Source organism: Thermobia domestica, chromosome 6, assembly GCF_964235325.1.
Source record: "Thermobia domestica chromosome 6, izTheDome1.hap1.1, whole genome shotgun sequence".
NCBI lineage: Eukaryota > Metazoa > Arthropoda > Insecta > Zygentoma > Lepismatidae > Thermobia > Thermobia domestica.
The window spans coordinates 122,965,097-122,988,467 of NC_137459.1; the positions used below are offsets into that span (position 1 = coordinate 122,965,097).

At 36.0% G+C, this 23,371-nt stretch overlaps 1 protein-coding gene across 4 annotated transcripts in view; it reads right to left on the minus strand.

Moving 5' to 3' along the window:
• The window catches only part of lgs (BCL9 domain-containing protein legless), a 158,785-nt gene that overhangs the window by 37,918 nt on the left and 97,496 nt on the right, over window positions 1–23,371 (minus strand). For 3 of the 4 annotated variants that reach the window (XM_081762029.1, XM_081762027.1, XM_081762030.1), the window contains 2 exons: window positions 12,769–12,956; window positions 10,875–11,424 (listed from right to left, as the gene is read on the minus strand). In XM_081762029.1, coding sequence (XP_081618155.1) covers window positions 10,875–11,424; window positions 12,769–12,956 — 738 coding nt within the window. Of the gene's footprint in view, window positions 1–10,874; window positions 11,425–12,768; window positions 12,957–23,371 lie in introns of those variants that run through there. The other variant, XM_081762031.1, reaches the window with a different exon arrangement.

Genomic DNA, 23,371 nt, shown 5'->3' on the forward strand with positions numbered 1-23,371 from the left:
ACAAGTAGTTCAATATTCTGTTGAGTATTTTCTTCACTTTTGTCTATTTATTATGAGCATGAAAAATTAAAAGTTCAAATGATAGTCAAGTGCTAAGGGAAGTAATATATTTAGTGTTGTTGTTGGACTTGGAAGAAAAGAGCAAAATAAATGAGTTCATTCCGAAAAATGTAGTATAATGTTCTGTTGGGTGCTTTTACATTTTTTCAGTTGTGTGTGTTTAAAATGAGAATCTTATAACTTTTACATCGAAAATTCAATATCTCCCAGTGCTAAGTGAAGTGGTATATATAGTACCGTTGGGACGTGGAAGAAAAACAAATCAGTTTATTCTAAAATTTCATTATTTCAATATTCTGTTCAGTATTTTTCGTATCAGACTTGTGTGTGTGTGTTAGTGTGTAAAATGAAGGTGAAATGAGCATAACAGTCAATCTCTTTTTCTTTTCTAATAGAAGTTTCAAAGTATACTGAAATGTTTCGAGTTCTATATTAAAAGCTGCAAAGGTATAACAATAAATTGTTATAATCAAAAGGTTACTTGATACTTTCAAACATATTCGAACCAACACATATTTTTAATGTGTGTGCTTATATGTTGGGTGGTTGTGCTTGTGTGTGCGCTAATAGGTGGAAAGTAGTAGTGGGCCGGCGAGGGGCTATCCTAAATTATGTTTTATTACTATAATTTGGCATGAAATCATTACTTTTAAACAATGTTTAGAAGATAATAATGTTTTCATGCTTAAATAAGAAAACTAAGCTTACAATATAACCAACTATTCAAAATGATTTTAGTTTTAATGAAAGAAATATAGTTTTCTACGTCTGCGTAAAAAACGGTTTTCTACATGACGTATATTACTAGTAAATTACGCGTAATTTATGTAAAATACGTAACAAGTAAATTACCTTGCCAACCCTGGTTACCAGTACTCACCTAGCGTTTTCGCCTGATTGTTTTGTGTCTGTGTGTCATATTAGCTCTCAAACGCAATTACGATTAGTATATATATATATTGTAACAACTTAGATCACCCAGTATTTACATGATTATCAAAACAATGCAAACGGGGTTCCGGGTTCGATACCTCGTGGAAGGGCATGTAAATCTGAACGCATTAACAGTGGTTCTAATTCCACCTTCAACTGTAGGTTCACGTCTCATATAGCGTCGATGCTGAAAGGGACCTGAACTTCAATCTAACCACCCAACCTGTTGTAGTTTGCAATGTAAGATGTGTGAGCTGTTAATACTGAGTATGCGTATGCAGCATCTACCCGTTATTGCAAGTATATTATATGATCGTCTATTGTATGTCAGGCTTGTAGAACTGAGGTATATGTTGAAAACGGACAGGCGTTGATGATAAAAATGGTAGACCTCTCTGAATATTAAAGCCAAATTGTGGGCGCTCGGTCAATTGGGGGTCAATCTATCTAAGGTGACCAGTAGTCACGTGTGTCGCGAGGACAGTGACCAAGGTGATGAAAGTCTACAAAACTCATGGCAAAACAACAACGTCGAGGAGTAATAGTAGGCGGAAGGGAAGCTTCGCGCAGATCTAGACAAGCAGAGGATTGTTACCAAGAACCGTAAAGCAAATGCTGCAAAAGTGACTGTGTAACTTAATCAATACTTAGAAATTCGTATTGCGACAATCACCGTTTAACGCGAGTTAGGTATCTTGAACATCTGCTGTAGGGCTGCAATTCACAAACCGCTGATCACCACCAACAACGGAATAGCGCGAAGAGCAAGCCAAAAGCATGACATGAGGTTCTTACCATAAACTAGTCTGATACGGGAATTACGTACCAATGACGTTCCCGTCAGGCCGATGCACAATAATTCGAGCCCGCAACTTACTTTCTAAAGGCAGTTTCACTGAAGGCAAAGGCTGCCTGCAAATCTGTAGTTTCTCTCTCCGCTTGTTCAACTATTTCAAAGGTGAACAGAAAAGCATGAAGCCATGAATATCACCCACAGTTATGTTCGCCTATTGCATTTTCTAGTCCTTTTAAACAGTGAAAGCAACTTATGTATACGATAAAAATGACATTACAGTTACTCAATAATTCCATCATCAAAGCCAGGTTGCGATGTCGGTGAAAAGTTGTATTTTACCATGCGATAAAATCTATGAAACACTGGAGAAGTGACTTAATTTTTCTGCCATGGTAACATGTGTTCAATATGAATAACTGGATGATCTATCAGTTCTTTGCGAACGCCCCAGCTGGACTTCCGAATAGTGATTTTCAAGAAAATGAAAGACGATGGAAAGAAATACGTAGTTGGCATGCTGAGTGGAAACAAAATATGAATAACTTGCAGTTTGTATGTTTATGGTTGTCTGTAAGCAATGTCAAACGTGAAAATATTGTTTTAAGGTATGTTTTTATAGCGAATGACAAGCCAATCACTTTGAAATATGTAACTATATAACAATACATGCTGTACAAAACAATTCAGGTTACATTAGCGCGTAACCCTCTAGCACATATTTACAACTAAAACTTATTCCACGTGTTACAATTTACTAATATCTATGGTAATTCTATTACGTGTCCAACGATATTCTCTGACAATATTCAGCATCATCACCTACTCGCTACACAAATTATAATATAGGTTCTCATTATACTTACGTGACAAAAACATAGTAGTATTCTCTAAGTTCCACAAACGATATGTTATCATCTTTGAAATGAGTCTGAATCACTAGTTGAGTCTTATTACAAGGCAGAAACGCTATTTTCTTGTACCAGGTTAACAAAGGAAGATTTCTTTATCAGTTACGATTTTTCCACCAAAATCTGTAGCTGTCACCAGTGTATTTTGTAACAATTCTCAACTGAGCTAGTGAGACGATCGAAGAACCTTTTCTGTTCGCCTGAAGTAAAATCCAAGATGTTTGAGGTAACAAACGTTGACTTGAAATGAATTCAACTGTTCTGTTAACCCCAGGCGTTCCTTTCAAGTGCCTTAAAATGGCGTGAAGCGTGGCGTATTGGTACTAGTCACACACGCCTCTGAAGGCAAGACAGACAAGTACAGACCAGAAGCGATAATAATTATTTTTCTGGTTATATGTTTTCTGCATCTTCTACGCAGAAATCTTCACTACTGCCGCGTTATATTTTTCTTTCTATTTACTTTAGTTACTACACTTCATTTGATATTACTTGTCCTTTCTGATAGTTGCTTTCTTCTGTTTTTTTTTTCCTTCCTGCATGAAGTCATAACAGGCAAGCAAAAAGAACTGTTTCTATGGCAACAGCACGTTCAGCCAATTATAGTGGCTCGTTCCTCTCGCTCTGCAATGGTAAACATTGAACCCTTTCCACACGTTGCCAATTTGAATATATACAAATGCACATTGTTTTAGTCTAATGTCAACTTGAGGAGTGGACCTGCTGGTTATTGAGAGCATTCTTTTTAGTTCTCTTCTGTGTCATATATATATATATATATATATATATATATATATATATATATATATATATGTGTGTGTGTGTGTGTGTGTGTCTCCTCTCTGAAATAGCTGAAGCGACAGGAAGTGCAAATCCTGTTCGTCGAAGAATTCACTTGCCCGTACAGAAATATTTAAAAATTTGATAGGGTGTCGTTTTACGAGGCCAAGCTCGCGAGATGGTGTATTCACTACGCAAATACTTTGAATGGGAAAGAGAAAATGATGGTCGTCTTATCGATGTGAATCAAGTTACAAAAAGGAAAGCGGCTGCCCTTAAAATTAGCAAAAAAGTGCAAATTGGGAAAGAAAAATAAAGAAACAATAGAAAATTGAAGAGAAAGAAGAACAAGAAAAAGACGAGCCTGAACCATCGCAGGTATTGCTGGAAACTCCAGGAAAACATCGCTGCTACGAAAAGGTCACAAACCTCGATTCACTCCAGCGAGATGCCCTTCGTCGTTACATTTACGCGTATTCTATGCGCAAGAAGCATTCCACACTAAGCAAGCTAAAAACCAGTCTTAAAGAAGCGAACTTGTTTCAAGAAAGTAAGGTACCTCAGAGCTATGAAGAAATGCGATTACGATAATATAGTTTGGTTAGACGAGACGTAGTTCATATTAGAAAAAAGCTCGAGCGACCATACGGCGCATAGTACAATGGACGCACCAACAGGGACGGGGGGAGGGAGATAATTGTTCTTCATGCTAGCACATTTCGTGGTTTTGGCCCAAACTAGCTCCTCATTTTCAGATCTAAAAAAGCTGGTGAACATCACGAGGAAATGAATTGAATTGAATTTCAGTTTAGCGTCCCTTTCAGCAGCGAGGCTATATGAGACGTGGACCTACTGATTAACGTGGAATCCGAACCACATGACCTCCCGCCGGGAATCGAACCCGGGTCTCCCGCGCATCACGAGGAAATGAACTCCGATACATGTACGAAGTGGTTTCAAGAAGCTCTTTTGGAAAACTTACCCTCTAAATCCATCACTCTTACGGACAACGTTCTATACCATTCCGTTATGCTCGACAATCCCCAACAACTTAGTCCCGAACGTATGAGGTTTAGGACTGGCTAAAGCGCAATACAGTATGAGTTAGAGCCTGACATGAAGAAGGCAGAACTTTATGAACTGGTGAACTTATACATGTCAAAAATCCTTTTGCTCAGAATTGACGAATTAGCAAGGGAAAAAAGTCACCAGGTCATGACTTCCCCCTTATCACGCCCACTTAAACCCTATAGAAAATATCTGGGCGCAAGTAAAAGGATATGTCGCGAGGGAAACTGAGAAGTTTACAGTGGCAGAAGTGGAAAGGCTTAGAAGAGAAGCAATCGATAGTGTCACTGCGGAAAACTGGGCTGCTGATGTTCAACTTTCAAAGGATCTCCTAGACGAAAAATGGGATAAAGAGGGAATTCTTGAACAGTGTGTGGAGGAAGAGATAATCTTTGTTACTTCTAGCTCCGGGAGTGACAGTGATTCTTCTCTCGGAGTATTCCCAATCACACGACAAACGTAAGTACATTTGTCTTTCTTCTTTATTACTATATACATTAAATGTTAAAAGCTATTGCAATAGAAGTGTCACGAGTTCAAAATGAAGACGTATCGTGGGTAATATGGGATATATAAATGTATTTTAAACAAGGTCCAATATTGATGTTAGTAATTTCGCTACAGCTATACGGAAATTTCGGTTTTCTCCAGTGAAAGTTAAGTTTCCTATAGAAATAAAGTGAGAGGGAGGAATGATTGGATTTACCGTACTTTAATATCGTACCAATGTAATTTGCAATAATGTCTGTCTCTCTCGTAAGTGTGATTTTAAATAAGAATTCTACATTTAGGAAATGTTAATATGGAACAAGAAACAATTTACTCGTTCTACTCCTGTTGTTTCAATACCCGACGCAAAAGCTGGAAACAGCATTGAGTGCTACGTGCGCGCAGCGAGCTGTCAGTAAGGACAAGTAGTATCAATTGCAGTATAATAAACTCTGAAGGACAGTAAAAGGATTACACACTTAAAGTTTCAATTTCGTCGGGCAGATGTCACTGGAAGACGTCTGATACCACCTAATAGCAAGATGTGTACCTTCCTGTGCCTTTACAAAACCAAAACATACTTCAAAATTTGCTCGCGTTCAAAAATCATGTGGCGTACCGGACGGACGTAAGTCACCGTTACTCGCTGAAGATGTTAACGGACTGACTTCGTTAATAAACTCGCCTCATTCAAGAGTTACTGTGAGGAGTAACTTACATATTAATTATATTATAGGTCTTACTTGTGTGATCGTAATAATGTATGCGGTTTAGTCATTATCAATTCAGGCAGGGGGGGGGGGTACATTGATAGTTTCAGATATTATTGAATTTAACGTATATTAAAATTCAGTAGAAAGTAACAAACCAGTATAGATTTTGGAAAAAAAAAAAGGCCACCAAAGATGGCACCATTTTTTACATGCGATATTCGGATATTAAAATGTTGCATATCTGGAACGGTTCACGATATTTTGTAACTTTTAATTTTATTTGAAATGGCTTACTAATTCAAATTATATTCTCCGTTTGCAAATACGTGTCCAAGTTTTCATCCTGTAGCCTTCTATGTTTCTTTTTTTAATGCCAATCCTATTTTTTAAACACATTGTTAATCAGTGCCATACAGTATTACATTCCCTGAAAAGAAGAAATTCCACTTTTGAGCTCAACAGGTTTTATAAACAGGGTTTATGTTTTAACTTCCGTGGCTAATGTCTTGAGATATATATCTCCCAGAAACGCCAACCCCAGAAATCCTCTTAATTTTACACGAGTTGTAGTTTTGTAAAAATTATACTCTCGAACCAGTGTGCTTAATGTGATGGAATAAATACGGTAACTTTAACAAAGTTGGAATTGGTGAAATGTTTACATTCTTCTGATTTATTTTTTTCTTCATAGAAATTCAAAATCATGAAAGGTCTTCTGGAACAATGTGCAGTACAGATTATTTCAGAATGTAACAGAACCTATCTAGAACCATTCAGATAATTCTGTGTATGGCCTAGCACATAAAGCGAAAACACATGAACTCAAGAGTTCAGTTGTCAACAGGCAAACAAAGAGAGAAGTTTATTAAATTTGTGGCCCAACAGTATCTGTGAACTTTTGGGCATCTTACTGATTGATTGAGCTGTCGGGTGTTTTGTGGAAAGAACTGAGTCTGAATTTTCTCCTGACTGTGGACACAGAAGAGTGAAGTATCTTTATTTGTATATCCATAAAAGAGTGATATATAAGACTAACAAAATAGGACTTTATTCCGGTTAGGAATAAACGTGCTCATTTCAAGACACTGTTTTAAAGTCAAGATGTTTCTAGTGATTACTTTGAGAACATCAACAATGACATTAACTGAAGTAGTAGTAGGATTCCATGGTATGGATAATGAAGATTTTGTATCTGTAGAAGTAGAATTGCATTCCCTGAATCAGTTATAGCAGGGCCAGCAAGAGAAGGTCTTTGACAGCTCGCAGTGACGTTGCCACTACTCACGTGTAAAAGCTTTTTTCGGTACATTTGTAGTGCCAATTTAATTAATGGTGTAAGACAGAGTGACCGTGGTTGGTAACACTAGTACCAAAGTAAGGGCTACATTGCCCCTCCGCATGTGATATGAAACATCAGAGGCCATCTCTTGCTGGCCCTGCTATAGCTATGGATGTTGGTGTTAATCCTGTTCAGAAAAAATGGTCAGTGAAGTCGTAAGACGAAAATAAATTAATAAATAATAATAAATAAAAATATTATGAAATGAAATATTTAAGTTTTACGTTCCACGATTATGCCAGCTAGGCTAAAGGTGACGGTGACGAGAAATGAATGAAATCGTGAAATAAAGGAAGTGGGAGGAAACTAGAGAGCCCCAAGAAAACCCATGAGCACGGTGTTTGTTCACCACAAAGCTCACTTGGTGCGAGCTGGGATCGAACCAAGGATCCCATGCGTCAGAGGTGAACGCTCTACTACTGAGCCATCGCGGTCCCTCAAGTCGTAAGATGTACGCATGCAGAAATCACAGCAAAATTACTGCAACTGCGGATGAGTACACCCAATAAAAAAAATGACCAAACTCCTCAAGCTAGAAATTCCATCGTCAGAAAAAAAAAAAAAAAAAAAAATCTGCAACTTGCCGGGAATTTATATCAAACATCAATTCAGCTGTTAAATCGTGTGAATCCTTCAATGAGAAGATGTAAGTTCCCAGCATCCCTTACGATGTATAAATTTTGCATCACTTCCATCTGCAACAAAATACATAGTAGACAAAACAAGAAATGTGAGGTCTGTAAAAGAAGTGTTTGGACCTATTATGGTCACCCTGTGAACGAAGCACACTTTCAAATTGCAGTAATTTTATCTGGAAGATATATAAGACAGTTCTCGCCAGAGCGCCAACAAAAAAGTCACTATCACTATAACAGTTGCAGGAGAAAAAGTGAGAAAGTGAAGATACATGACTCTAGTATTAAGGACAATTTCGCAACATAAAAGCACGAACATCCAGTATTCCACATTGGAAAATCAAAATTCCATGAACTACGAGCTAAGCGAGTGGTCCCAATCCCACCTAGAGATGTCCGTTTGTGTGTTTATTGTGCCAATCTTGAACTTTAAAGAACTTACTTGAAGGCGTGAAATATGACACCCTGGTTGGACGTGTAAAGTCGTTAGTAGTTTGCAGTGTACAAAAGCGAAACTTGTTTGTTTCAGGAGTGTGATGGCTATCCTGGATAAGAAGAACTTGCCTTATAGAGCCTTGGTCCAGAAAGCATAGCAGATGACTTCTGAGGTTACATATACAACCTGGGGTAAAATAGACTCATTAAGAAAGGCTGAACAATTATGTTTACTGCTTTAAATGTGATTTTGCCGAGAACTGGTCTGTGATTGTGCCACAAGCAGTACAAGGGTATCACTAGAGTAATGACAAAGTTACAATTATTACGGCAATCGCATACTTTGAAAAACAAGGCCACAGGTGTTTCAGTTATGACAGATGACTAGACTCAGGACATACGTTATTAGGAATATGCAAAGTTTTTCAACAGCTTTAATCATAGGAAGAGAAAAGATTATTATTTCTGATGATGCCGCTAGCCAATTCAAAAATTGTTACCAATTGTTTCAACTGACTAAGTCGCTTGAGTCAAAGGGTGGGTATACAATGCTGTAGGTCATGGCAATGGACCTTGCGAATGTTCTAGAGGCCTGCTGAAGCACCACGCTACAAAACTATCTTTCCAGCTCAGGTACAGCTGCAATTTGGAATGCCAAGGATTTCACAAAAGCGGTGAAATCATACACATCAACAGTCCTCATCCTGTTGTCCACACAGGAAGCTGAAGAATTCCATCAACCGAAAAGAGAAGAATGATCCAACTAAACTACCCCTGAGAAAAGAATTCAGAAGTCATTTGTTCATTCAAGATCTGGGAAAGGGCAGAAGAATATTCAAATACACAACCTACAAAGAGATATATCTGTGTCCTGTGTGTATTTCTGTGATTGGTAACTTGCAGAGATTACAGATATCAATTGTGAGTTAAAGAAATCATCCTGAACTTTATGCTACCTCATGGACCGACTGCAGGTATAGATTTCCACCTACAAGACAGTACTTCAACATTTCAAATTCCCGGTAAAAAAAAAAAAAGTGAGTACTCCAATTCCTATTAGTTCAACACAAAAGTACCACTCAATATCCAAGGAAGTTGAACTCATTTTTAGTTCATTGAAGTGCTAATTTCAGTTCAAAACACACTGTACAGAAGTGGTATGTTTTGGAACCTGTGATATGTTTGAAAGCTACGTCTGTTACTTATCTTTAAGTAGAACTGAAATATCATGTCAAATAAGACAAGATTTTGATCCACGAGACCAATATGTAAAAACGTGGTAACGGAACTGGTTTAAAAGCACTAACTTTCAATTGTTCATAAATCTTGTTCAACTCTCAAAAGTAGAAGTTCTCATTTTCAGGGCATGTAGTATTGTATGGTAGTGATCAATAGTAGAAAAAAAAAATCATAATTTTGGGGACTGGTATTTTTGAAAGAAAGAAAATAATAATAATAATAATAAATATTCAGAAGGCTACACAGCGGGAACCTGAACATTTCCATACGGAACATATCATTTTAATCAGTAAATTATCATCTTTCAAATAAAATAAAAACAAATAAAATATCTTGAACCATTGCAGAGACAGAGAATTTTACTATTTTGCCGAAATTCTCGAGTAAGAGATGACAACTGAGGCGCGATCTTTGGCGGCCTGTATTTCGGACCAGGATTTTTAATTTTTTTTTGACAAACCAAAACTTTAGGGGTTTCTTATTTTATCCTGGATTTTAACATCTGTTAATTTCAATACCATCTGAGACTATCAAAGTAAAATTTTTTCTTTGACTCCCTGAATTGATCTGGACTATGCCAAACGAATACGAACAACTATTTACCTTCAAACATTTTCTAAACTGATAAACTTACGGGTTTTACTCTTAAAATCTGGAATCCTGTGAAATAAAACGGACAAGCAACTAAATTATGATAAATCGCCAGGTACCTTCTATGTACATTTTATACACAATCGAGGCAAACTTTTGATTCGTCCTGCTAAGGATTTTCCACTTTGTAGTCTTACGTTCCTAGTCTATTCCTATTGCACTGCAGAGTAGAGTCAATTCATATTAGAGGGAGAAAATGTATGAAGCGCTGCATGTTACAACCAGTGCATTTCCTAAGCTTACGTTAGAACACTCCGCAGACTGATTCCGCTACTTTCCGATTCTGCAGTAAATCATAACATTGAAAAGATCGTGTATCTTTGATCGGACAGTACGCCACAACTACTATCCTTGTACTATGTAATAGTCGTGTGAATCGATTTCGGTAGTAGTTTCCTGTAACTGATAAAGAAGGTATTAAAAAAAAAAAAAAAAAAAAAAAAAAAAAACCAAGGCTAAGAACAATGCACTATACATGGTAAACTCCTTTTCCTCTTTTTCTGAGTTTAAGATGGCGCAATTCTGCTCCAAGACTAAAGAATACTTAATGATTGAAATGCTGGAATGAAGAAAGTGAGAAGGAACGGAATAACTCGAGAAAACTCACGCACACAGTGCTTGGTTTACCACAAAGTCAGTTTGGCGCGAGCTGAAATCGAGCCATGGACCGGAAGTTGTCCTCGACTCATATAGCTTCTGCGCTGAAAGGGATGGTAAACTCAAAACCAACCAACTTATTATTATTGTTGTTTTACGACTTCTCATATCTAGAATGTTTAGTTCGCATACACAAGTCTTACTGTATAATTTATCAAACTTCCATCTTACCTTCTTGTGAGTTTTGCAACATGCAATTTTCACTCCCCGTGACACCAGTGCACGCACTGCTCACTGAAGTACTTGTTTTTGTTGCATTGTTTATAGCACCACCATTTGACACATTATTACCACCCATGTTTTGTTGCACTTCACTATTTCCACTCGTATTGCTAGTACTACAGGGTGGATGACCACTGCTACTTATAGAACTTCCACTTTGGGATGAACTTGTACAGTTGTTTGCACTACTCATTCCATTATTTACACCACTTCCGTTTCCCCCACCGTTGTTTCCTACACCACTGTTTCCGCTGCTAATACTACTGCTCATTGGTACATCACATCCTGTCGCTCCTTCCTCCCCATTCAAAACATTTTCTTCCTTCAGTGTCGTGTCAGGAAGAGCCTGGGGCTCTACCTTCACGGTCACTGTGTTGCCATTCTTCTTTTCTCGCTTCTCCTTATTCTCCTTAATCATGGCTGCCAGATCCTCCTGCTCTCGCTGCAGCAGGTCTTTATTATTTGGCAAATTCTCTTTCACTCCTTGTTCAGTTATATCCTGTAAATTCAAAAATGAAAACAATAAGCTCTACAAATTACATATTATATATATATGCTGCAAAGTAGATAACATTTTGACAATGTGTGACAAAGAAATAAAACTGATCACTCATTAAGAACAATAGAAATGAATGCCTTATCCTTCATTAGAACATCATCTACTCGCAGTGGTAATTAATATGTTTTGATACAAGAAAGGCTTAACAGACATGAACAATTGATATGTTTGTTGCAATGCTAATCCATCCATGTATGTGACCTGTAAAACAAGTAGGCTTCTTCCTTCTTAGTATGGATATATATTGTTTAAAGGCAGATTAAACAAAGAATACATTTAGAAGTAAAACTGAAACCAAAAAGAGTAATTTCAGAATAATAATAAAATAGTTATAAAATAGAGAACTCTCATAGAACAAACAGACCATATTCTATCAAAATCGGTTAATTTTTACGAAAGCTTGTGATCACGGAACATATATTCCAAACCACTTGCAGCATTTTATTCCAATCCAAATCACTCCATGGTGGATTTTAACTTCATGCAAAGGGGATCACTGGTAAACCTCAAAGAAAATGTATGCAATAATGCATCAAAATCGAATCGAGTAAGTTTGGATCAAGTTATCGAGAAACACCCGATACACACAGTCTTGTCAGAAAATCCGTCATGATGGGTGGAATTTACGTCCAACGAAATTTTAACAAGAGGTTCCGTGATAACTTATTTAAAAAAAAAATATTAGATTTTGATATAATATGGTGAAAGTTCAATGTTCACTGGGTGTTTCCCATATTCCCTAGTAAAGACCGAGGGAGTGAACTTACGAATCTCAATGAATTAAGAAAATATATTCCGCGGAAATTGGGTAAAAATTCTTATTTAAAAAAAAAAAAAATATAGCGTAATTGATAAAGGGTAAGGCAATGAAAATCTCAATAATAATAATAATAATAATATTAATAATAATAATAATAATGATAATAATAATAATAATAATAATAATAAACTTTCGCTTACTTCAAATTCAAACAGTTTTGAAACAAATTACATCTTATAGCATTCACAGCACTAAATTTCAGACAAACAAAGCCATCTTTAAAAGATTACAACCAAAGGTACCTTTAAAAGATTTGACAACATCTGTATATAACAAAGGAAAGAAGGATGAATTAATATAGACTATTAGCTTAACTTTTGAACATAGCTTAAATACACGTTAATATAAAAAGTTTCTATAACTAATGTAGTACATTTCAATCATATTACAGAAAAAGTCGGATAAACTTAATATTGATGTTGTTATTAATATCTAGCAACTACTATAATCTATTATTGACTTACACGTAACTGACTTTCAATTATTGGAAACAGTTCGACGTTGAGGTAATGATATAATTCTCGTTCTTGTGGATTCGTAGTTTTACGAAATTGCTTAAGGAAACACACCCAATCCTGTAGAGTAACACAAACGCATTCCCAAACCTTTCGGTTAGCTTTCTTCACGTTGTTTTCACGATACAGGCGCAAATCTAGGGATGAAAGAATAGTTCATCATTACATATTATATATATTGTTAAGTGAACTGTAATAGTGATAAAAGTTTGGTTAGTATTTTTCCTCCAAACATGGAAAAAACACTTTGTAGTAAAATATATTAAAAAATCCACTTCCATTACTGATTAAGTGCATTAGCAAAAGTGTGGTAATCACTGCCATGTAACTCATGCAATTAATCGAGAGAGAAAAGTGCAGTAATAACAACCTGTTAGATTTCCTCGCCACAATAAGATTTCCTTAATCACAATCGAAGTATAAATGCATACTGTATTTCGATTATCCAGAATCTTAGAAAAATATGTGCCAATTCATCCTATAAAAACGCCACAGCTAATTGTTTCTGTTAAATATACCAGAACGTGATCAGTTTTAAATATGCACATTTGATTTTGAAAATGTCAAATTAAAGAAACTGACACTAAAATTCTGAATCAGATGAAGAATACCAATAACTCTGTGCTCGAGGATTTTCTCAGAACAATACTCCTTGTATTCACAGCTTCAAATTGAACTTTCAAATATACTGCACTTCAAGTTGAACCAGAATTCTTCGCAAGAATAAAAGAAGTAATACGATAAAATGAAGTAAAACAGGATGAGGGAAACAGTGAATAAATTTTGAAGAAGTTACCAAATTTCTAAAATACGTGCCTTCCAATGCTCTTTGTCAGACAATGTAGCACAAGGTATAACAAAATGTCGAATGATCTAATCAAAGCGGCAAACAAAAGATACGTAGGAGGGCATATACTTTAATAATGTAAAAACTTCTGAAAATTCATTACTTGTTTCTTTCACCCTAGTTCTTATTTAGTTTTATCCTACCACTATCTCTACCTTTCCAGTTCAACTCAAAGCGTAAGATATTTTAACGTTCACTACGGAACAATGAGTAATAACGCATATTGTTGCTCTACATACAAAAATGGTATTGAAACCTCCAAACTGTGTCTATGAAGATGGAACAGTTCAATAAGTTGCATTCATTTCCACACAGTACTTTTACAGATTTGGTAAAATACGTAAGTTATTTCAGGATAGAATTCCTTCCTGTCTCTTGTAATTTCTTCTCAAACCTCTACCACTATTCTCGCAACTTCTCTTTATTATTGTGTTGGGATTTACAATGATCCATATCCTGCAATCCAATATTACATATCTAATAGCGATACATTAATACTATCCTAGATAACATACATGCACATTCTTGCCCACTTACGTATTTGAACTTATTCACATAATGCATACATTTAATACTGAATTACTTACTAGGTATATTCAAATTAACCTAGAAGTTAGGACACAATCTTACTTTTGGACATTTCTGATCATCTAACATCACAGCTAAATTCAACTACTCGGTTTAAGATAAATTTTTCATTACGGAAATAGGAGTCCATGTGCCAAGCTGAATATGATCTACAAGAGATATGAAATCAAAAGCTGCAGTGCCCGAGATTCAGCGAAGTATCTTCAAGAAATGTTTCTTCTACCAGTACGAATTTCATTCAAAGAGACAAGCACCCGAAAGTATATTTACAACATACATACTTTGCAAATATTACTATTGGAAGGACAACGAATAATGGTAAATTTTTAAACGATATATGTTTGTCAAGCGTTCCACAAGCATTAAAAAAAACTACTGTAGTACTATACAGATACACGAATGCATTTTCAAATGTAATCTATCACAAATATTGAAATCGTTGCACGTAACATACCGTATTTGCATGAATATAGGCCGCACCTAAACTTTTGACACTAGATTATAAAAAATAAATAAAATTAAAAAAAAAAAAGTAAATTTCGAATATAGGCCGCGGTACTAAATTTACGAGAAAGTTCAATTGGACAGTACTTTGAAATATCTCTCTCTTCATCTCCTTTAACTCTCCCATAACTAAGCGTGACTAATGAAGATGACCTTCTTTGTGAGAGTGACTCTTGAGCAGCATTCTGGATCGTCTAGCTGGGGTGAAGAATAAGTCGCTGGTGATGCTGAGATGGTGGGAAGTGAATGTGCTTGATTTGGGTGGGTATAAACTGACACAGTTTTGCGAAACAAAGTTGCTTTTGTTTTCTCAAGAACAGCTAACTGTATTTTTTTTTTTTTTTTTTTTTTCATTCGCTCAGTCGCGTTACTCTTAGTCGGTTACCTAGAGCATTCGAAAACCGACGAGTTATCATCATTGCGAATGATTTCTATAGTAGTTTTGTTTTTTTTCTTTATTTCCATAAGTGAAAAAAAGAAAAAAAATAGGAAAATTTGGGAGGGAAAGGATAGGGAAGGAAAAGAGACCAAAAAAGGGAAAATTTACAAAAACGAAAAACAAACAAAAAAAAAAAAAAACTAAGAATTTAACAAATAAGTTTGAATCTAGATTGCTTGTTTTTTGTGTATTTCTGTGTGTGTGTTTGGTATCTGTGTTCTCTGCGTATTTATGTTTTTACCTATTGGCTGCTTCTTCTTTTTACCTTAGGCTTCTTCTTGTTTCTTGCAGGTTTTCCCTGTATGATTAGGTTTTTTCACCCATATGTTTTATATATATATATTTAAATATATTTCTTTGGTATTCACCTATTTCTTTCACTGCACTAATGGTTTTCACCTGTGTTTCCACACTAACACTTGTGCACCAAAACTAATATTCTTAACACTACACTACACTGTATGCTTTTGCTGTCACTAACACTAATAATCACTGACACTTATTTTTCACCTATATGACTTTCTATTTATATATACTCGTATATATATATATTTAACTTCACCTTGCACCACATGAATTTCTGGCTTAACTTAAGCTTTTAGTTTTTCAGCCTGTATGTTTTTCCATTTATTGTCTACTTTCTCTCTTCCACATACTAAAACTTTATCTTTTCATTTTACTCTAATACTGTATTCATTATGTATTTATTTCTTTTAACCGCTCATTTTGCGTTCCTTGGTATCTTGGCTGGTTCTTATAGACTGGGTCCGGGGTCCACTCGGAGCACTTAGTGTGGACCCCGGTCCGTTGTATCCCAGTGCTATCCTCACCAAATTCACCTGGCGCCCGAAACGGTAAATGCGGTGTTTTCCATTTTGTACTTTCTTGCCATTACCCTATTCCCTCCCGTGAACCCACCACCACTCTCCACTTCACGCACTCTTCTTCACACACTCTTGCACCGGAATTCCTCTTCCAGTCCCTTGGCTGGAGGTGCATACTTTCATTCAATTGTTCCCGGTGGGAGACACGGATTTCCTGTGTTTCCTCTCCTGGAGTCTTTTCTCCGGTCCAGGAACAAGTCTCACATTCGTTCATTTTCTTTCATCCATCACTTTAATTCTCTCCATTGTTTAAATTTCTTCTGTACATATTTCTTCTTATATCTGAGTATTCATTAGTTATTTTTTTCAATTTCTCACAATCTTCCTTACTAGTTAATATTTCTTGTAAAGTCTTGTTTCGAATATCCCTTCTTAGTATCACGTCATCTTCCATTGTTGGGCACCACATAATGTGGTGTTCTGGTGTGCCAATTTCTCCACATTCACAGCTTGGTGTTCGTTTGGATTTTATTTTATACAAGTAATCTTCATACGGTCCATGTCCTGTTAGGAAATGAATTATTCCGTAAGTGGGATTTAAATGTTTTATTTGTAGTCTATCTTTTATGTTTGGAAATATCTGATGTACTCTGTGAGCTCCTTCATACCGTTGCCAATCTTCATTCCAAATTGCTATCATATGATCTTCAATTTCTTTTTCGGTATTTAGTTCTTTATCAAATGTATTCCTGATTTTGTCTAGATTTCCTTTTCTTAACCAATAGTTCGCTGCCCTCTGCAGAGCTACAATATTCATGGGTTTTACTCCTAATATTATACTTAATGAGCTATGTGATGTTGATGAAAAAGCTCCACTTAATCTTATGAGTATGTTTCTTTGTGGTCTATTTAATCTATTCTTATATGTTTTATTCTCTAATGTTCTCCCAATCCAAACACTTGATGCATATGTTATTGCAGCTGCTAAAATGGTTTCTTGGTACAAATTTATTATTTTCAATGGTAGTTTGTATTTGTTTCTAGCTATCGTAATTAATTTATTTGCTATGCTGTTCCCTCTAGTTGTTATATATTTAAAATGTGCATCAAAATTTAGTTTTTCATCTAATATTATTCCCAGATATCTTATCTTTTGTTCTCTTTTTATGTTTATATTATTTAGCTTTATTATTGGGTTTCGTTGTAACTTTGTTCCAAAAATTAGGTATTTAGTTTTGCTCGTTGATAGTTTCAGTTTACTATCTTTGCTCCACTTGTCTAATTGTTCTATTATTTTTGCAGTTTTAGATTCTAATTCTCTTCTGCTATTTCCACTTGCTGTTATTGCAATATCGTCGGCAAATGCAACAACTATGTCCACTTCCTGCATCTTGTTTAATACTTCCAAGCATGGTTGTAGCTCAATGTCCCATAAAGTTGGTCCCAGGATAGAACCTTGTGGGCAACCTTTCTCGGTCTCAATTTCTATGTCTCCTTCTTCGTTCGGTATTATGATTTTCCTGTTTAATAAGTAATTTCTTATTAAGTTTATTATGTATTTAGGCAAATTTAATTTTCTGATATTTTCTAGAAGAGAGGGAAACCAAAGATTGTCAAAAGCTCCTTCAATATCTATAAAGAGTGCTAAGACATATTTTCGTTCGTACCTTTTTTCCTTTATATTATCTACTAATCTATTTATGGCGTCTTCTGTTGATTTTCCAGTTCTAAAACCATATTGTAATTGATCATCCTTAACGTCTCTATATTTTTGTAACCTGTTTAGGATTATTCTTTCAAAAATTTTGGAAATGTTTTTAAGCAAGCAAATGGGTCTATAAGATCCAACTTCTGAGGCGTCCTTTTCTGGTCCTTTAGATAGGATACTTAACTTTGAAACTTTCCAGGAATCTGGGAAAAGTTGCTTCTTAAGTAACCAGTTAAATAGTCTAGCTAGATATGGTGTCCAAATATCTTTTGCCTTTTTGTATATTTCATTCTTTAGTCCATCTATTCCTGGTGCTTTTTTGTTTTTAAGTTTCTTCATTATCTTTTCCATCTCCTCATTTGTTACCAGATCTTCTTCGGGTACAGTATCAATGGTTTCCTCCATCATTTTGTTTCTTAACTCGATGTTACTTTCCGTATCTGTCTCCTTTATATCCTTTGGGAAGAACTTATTTGCTAATGCCGTTAATGTTTCCTCTCTGTTCGTAGTTAGCATTCCATCAGGTTTTTTAACTGTGCTCAATATTAGAGGGTTGACTTTTTGTGTAATTAGTATATAGCTAACTGTATATAAATATCCCGTATACCTTATATATACTGTATAACAAAGATACGTATTCTTAATAATAAAACTTAAGTGCACAAGTGTTTTTTGTGCCAACGTAAACTGTTACCGGTACCCAATGAAGGTGGCAATTTTTGCTAACAAGATACGTTTTTCTGCTATTTTCTTCTTAAGTCTTTGCTGGTTTACAAACGTAATTGCAGTAACTTGTAATGGTATTAGTTTCAACCCACAAGATACGTGTACATGTAATTTTGGAATTGACGATTTATGATCTCAAGAAGGAAATCTCGATTATAGGCCGCACTATGATTTTTCAAGCCAAAATTTAGGGGAAAAAGTGCGGCCTATATTCGCACAAATACGGTATATATAAATGTACTTTTTTGAGGTGGGACTACATTTTCTAAATTTAATGCTTTGAAAGGAAATAAGTCTACCTGCGTTGCAACCTATGTTTGATCATAAGAAAATTGCGATTAGAGAAGATGCTTTCCAATGAATCCAGCGAATACGGATTTCAATTAAGTGTAATAAGACAGTGTCTAGGGTACCAAATTTATCCAAAGGTACACCGAACGAAAAGTTGGTCACACTTCTAGAAAAATAATCCTTCTATCGTTAGAGTTGGCGTGTTACTGGTAACAAGTAACCAAATGACCTAACACCGCTCACACATAATCAATGGAATTGACTGACGTGTGATGTATGAAAATATCTCTGCGTGGGTCGATGCTAAAATGTGACCGAGTAGGAAAAAGGGCCATTCCATTTGGGAGTACAGTAAATGAAGCTGAACGATTTGATGCTGTCAGAGTGGACTATCCAAGTGTTGTACAAGATATGGTATAACACGCGTGTGAATGTAAAATGGCGTTACAACTGTCGTCGCAAAAATACCAACTCAGATAAACCGACGATGAGCTTCATGTCTAAACATACAAGATCTTATTCAAACTCTACAGAAATTTCTGCGGTCTGTGAACGGAAATTCGTCCCAACTGTGAAGGGAGCTTCATGCAATTGTTTTACGGAATCGAGTACCATGAAAGACCACTTCTCATTGCAGTGCATGAAAGCTTCACGGTTTCAATGTGTTCAACAACACAGACATGGGTTTGTACCAGAATGAAAACTCGTAGTGTTGTACGATAAGTCACGGTTTTGCCTATATTTATATGGCGCAAGGAGCTTAGTGCACCAAAAATTCCAATGAAACATTTCCCCTACTTCAAGTACAAAGTGTAGTTTAAGCTGGATACGGTTCTGTGTTGGTGTGGGGTTAAATATTCGTAAAATGATACGAGTTCACTCATACAGGTGAATGTGCACATGAACCAGTATATTACTTGGACATCGTGGCCAGGCTTAACATTTTCGTAATTATTCAACAGTGAAAACGCACACTTTCAAAGATAACACTGCCATGTTCACTGGGCACAAAGCGTTTGGACATGGTCTAAGGAACATTCAGCGTCCTGTCGCATCTGGTTTGGCCTACAAAATCCTGATTTAATTAAACTGAAAATTTGTGAAACTATTTGCAGTAGCAACTGAAACACAAAAAACATACACGTACTTAGCTTGAAATAGAAAACATACTGATAAACGAACGAAGTAACAAACCTGCAGTACCTCCTGGAGTCACTTTCAAACACAATTCAGGCAGTTTTAACTGGTATTAAGCTCTACTGGGAACAGGTGATTTTGTCCGGCGTGCTTACATGTTAGGAAAGTGTTATGAATATCTTCAACAGCAGCAGAAATTACGTTTTAAAATTTTGTATTTCTGGATGTGTGAAATATTGATTACAATGACTACACTCTGCGCACTCTTACATATAAGAGCAACACAAGAGTGCAATGTTATCAGATTAAAACTTAAGCTTTGATGTTTAAAAGTTCCAGCAGCCTAAAAATATAAATTAATTCTTTTAACTTCCTACAATTATATTATGTAGGAGGAGCCGATGGTAACAGCAAAGAGTACCCGGAGAACACAACTATTACGGTATCTAACTTATTAAGCAGACACAGCTGCATTATGTTCAAATTGACAATTCTGCAATCCAAAGGTGGGCATAGAACCAAATTCAACATAAAAGTCAAATGTGTTAACATTAAGGTAGTATCAGCTCAACGAATAATAATAATCTTGCCGTTATCAGTTAAAATTGCTTTCCCGTGTGTATCATTACAATTAATACTTTCTGTATAAAATTCAAAATGAATTATTAATTTCAATCTATTTACAACCTTTTCAGCTAAATCAATCAGCTTAAGATATTTGTATAAGTAGTATTAAAAAACCAAAATGGTTAATATAGATGTAATTTTGTGTATTTTGTAGAACATGGTATACGATCTAGAATTTAAACAAAAGATTCTATTTACAGATATTCTGTCGGTACTGAACACTACAATATTTAATTTAGGTTGACAAACAATAAAGAATGAGAAAGGTGTAAGTGCAATGATCGAAAATAACTGTAAACACTAACTGCCCTACAAACCGTCTGTCACAAAACTGTCAAGAACATTTTTACAAGAACGGACGATTACCTACCTGACAAAAACTGTGTTTTGATCGAACATTTAATTTAAGGAAATTGTATTTTCTACAAACAACAAAGTAGGGACCGGGCTTTACGCTAAATGTACCTGCTGAATTGTCATAGGCTGACGAAATGAACATTCAAAATATGCTATCTCAAGTGCAGATATGAATTCTCGATAGTCGGAGCTGGGCAGAGGCCAATGAGATACGATGTTCAAAACTACAATAAAAACGAAACTGAACTGGGACTAACATGCGGATTACTGCACACACTTACAACAAAACGAAAACATTCAGAGTAATTGTATATTAACATGCACTAAGGGAACTCGAAAACCATAAATATTCAAAATAGTTGGATAAGTAACAAACAAAATTACAGCTTGCAGAAATGCTTTATAAATGGTTATTTTGAAAATATATATATATGCATAACAATCAAAGGTATCGATGTTGAGATAGAAGTAATGAGAAAGCAATCTTACTTATTCTCAAATTCTGTATCGATTATGAAATTTGGATACTGTTTTCAATTAACTTTCGAAACATATTTTTCACAGGAATCTATTATCACTGACCAATGCTAGGAAAATAATACAACGAACATTTTATTCTTTGCTGTACATTTGATTCTTATTAATTATTAAAGACTATTAAATCATCTCTGCCATCGGAAGGTTGTCACGGTCGAACGTCGGTCCGTAGATAACTTCATCCATATAGATAGTAAAAGTAGTACTGGGAAGACTGCTGTCATGTGCGGGCTTGAGTTAGATGTCCACAAGTAGTTAGTATATGACAAAAGAATGGTTAGGGAGACAAGTATGGCGAGTGAAAATAATTATAGAGACTTCAGACAAGTACTGTAGTGTCATTAAGCAGATATTTGAAGAGCCCTAAAAAGACTTTCACGGAACTAATAACGTGTGTGAACCAAAATTGAAGTGGTACATGGTTAGGGTGTACATGACATTTTCAGGGAATGACTGAAGTGTGTGGCGACATAATGCTTATGTATTTTATTCAAGTGCGACGGATGAATGTACTTCGGAAAGGCTTGGGACGCCGTTCAAGATGAACCAAAACTGACTGAATTATATCAGTATTGTCACTGCTTTTACAGAATTCAGCTTCTTTCTTTCATGCTGAAGGGGACAGCAGATGCACAGCTCATGCGTACGTTCCATGACTCTCATATGCCACAAAAATGTGCTCCATATTCTGCACAATATTTCTAAGTTCCGTAAAATTGCAGCGCGGATGATACGCCATCAAATTACCGCTTCCAAGAAGGAGCAACGCTACGCAAACTGCATAGGACTACTGTACCTCTACGAGAGGAACGGTAATTTTCTTGAACGGACTATCACTAAAAGAAACCTGTGTTCACTCGTTAAAATCAAGCTTGAGGCGGCAATTCACATAGTGGAAGCATCCTGTATCTGTTCGTCCGAAGACAGTTCGTCCTGCTTACGGTGGTGGTGTGAAAGTACTGTTCGCTGTGGCGTATTAGACCCACAATGTAATCTTGCACATTCTTTAGATCACGGGCAGACAGTCGATGCATCCTACTAATGCAATTTTTGAAACACAGCCTCTGTCCCGCACTCAAAAGAAACAGACGGCACTTACTACCACCACCATCCAGCACCTTGCATGAGAATGCCAAGATGTCACATTGCTGTGCAATATATCGTACGTAAACGCTTGCAGGAACGTGGGTTTAGAAGTAAATGCACAGAAAACTAAATGTTTGCCCGGATAGTAATACTGCAAGTTATGGATGCATCAAAATGTCAAATAATACTTCCGGCATAGTCGATACTTTCAAATATCTACGATCAATATTAACAGACCGAAACCATATAAACGAAAAGTGAATTGAAGGCAGGGAATCCATGTTATTATTCAGTTCAAGACCTTTTGTAGTCGCGAACTCTGTTGAGGAATTTGAAGTTTAAAATATACGAAACGATAATCATGCCTGTTGCGCTGTGTGGTTGGAAAACATGGTCGCTTACTCTGAGGGAAAAACGTAGAGTGAAAGTATTTGAGAATAAAACCCTGAGACGAATATTCGGACCCAAGAGGAACAAAATGGGGAATGGCGGAAACTTCCTAACGAGGAACTACATAATTTATACAGTTTATCGAACACTGTTAGGTCCAGAAATCTCAAAGGGGCGGACACTACCCGGAATGGAAGAAAGTATGAACGCTTTCACAGTTTTAACTAGAAATCCAATCGAAAAAGGAAATCCATCTCTATGACCAAAAGAATTTCGTACATTTAGTAGAAATGAAATGAAATCTTTAAGTTTTACGTCCCACGGATATGCCGGTTAGCCTAAAAGAGACGGTGATGATGAGAGATGAGAGAAATGGTGGAATGAAGAAAGTGGGAGGAAACGGGAGAACCCCGAGAAAACCCATGAGCACGATAAATTTAGTAGAGTATCACAATTTAGTTTCTCAGTAATATTGATGAAATATGACAAAA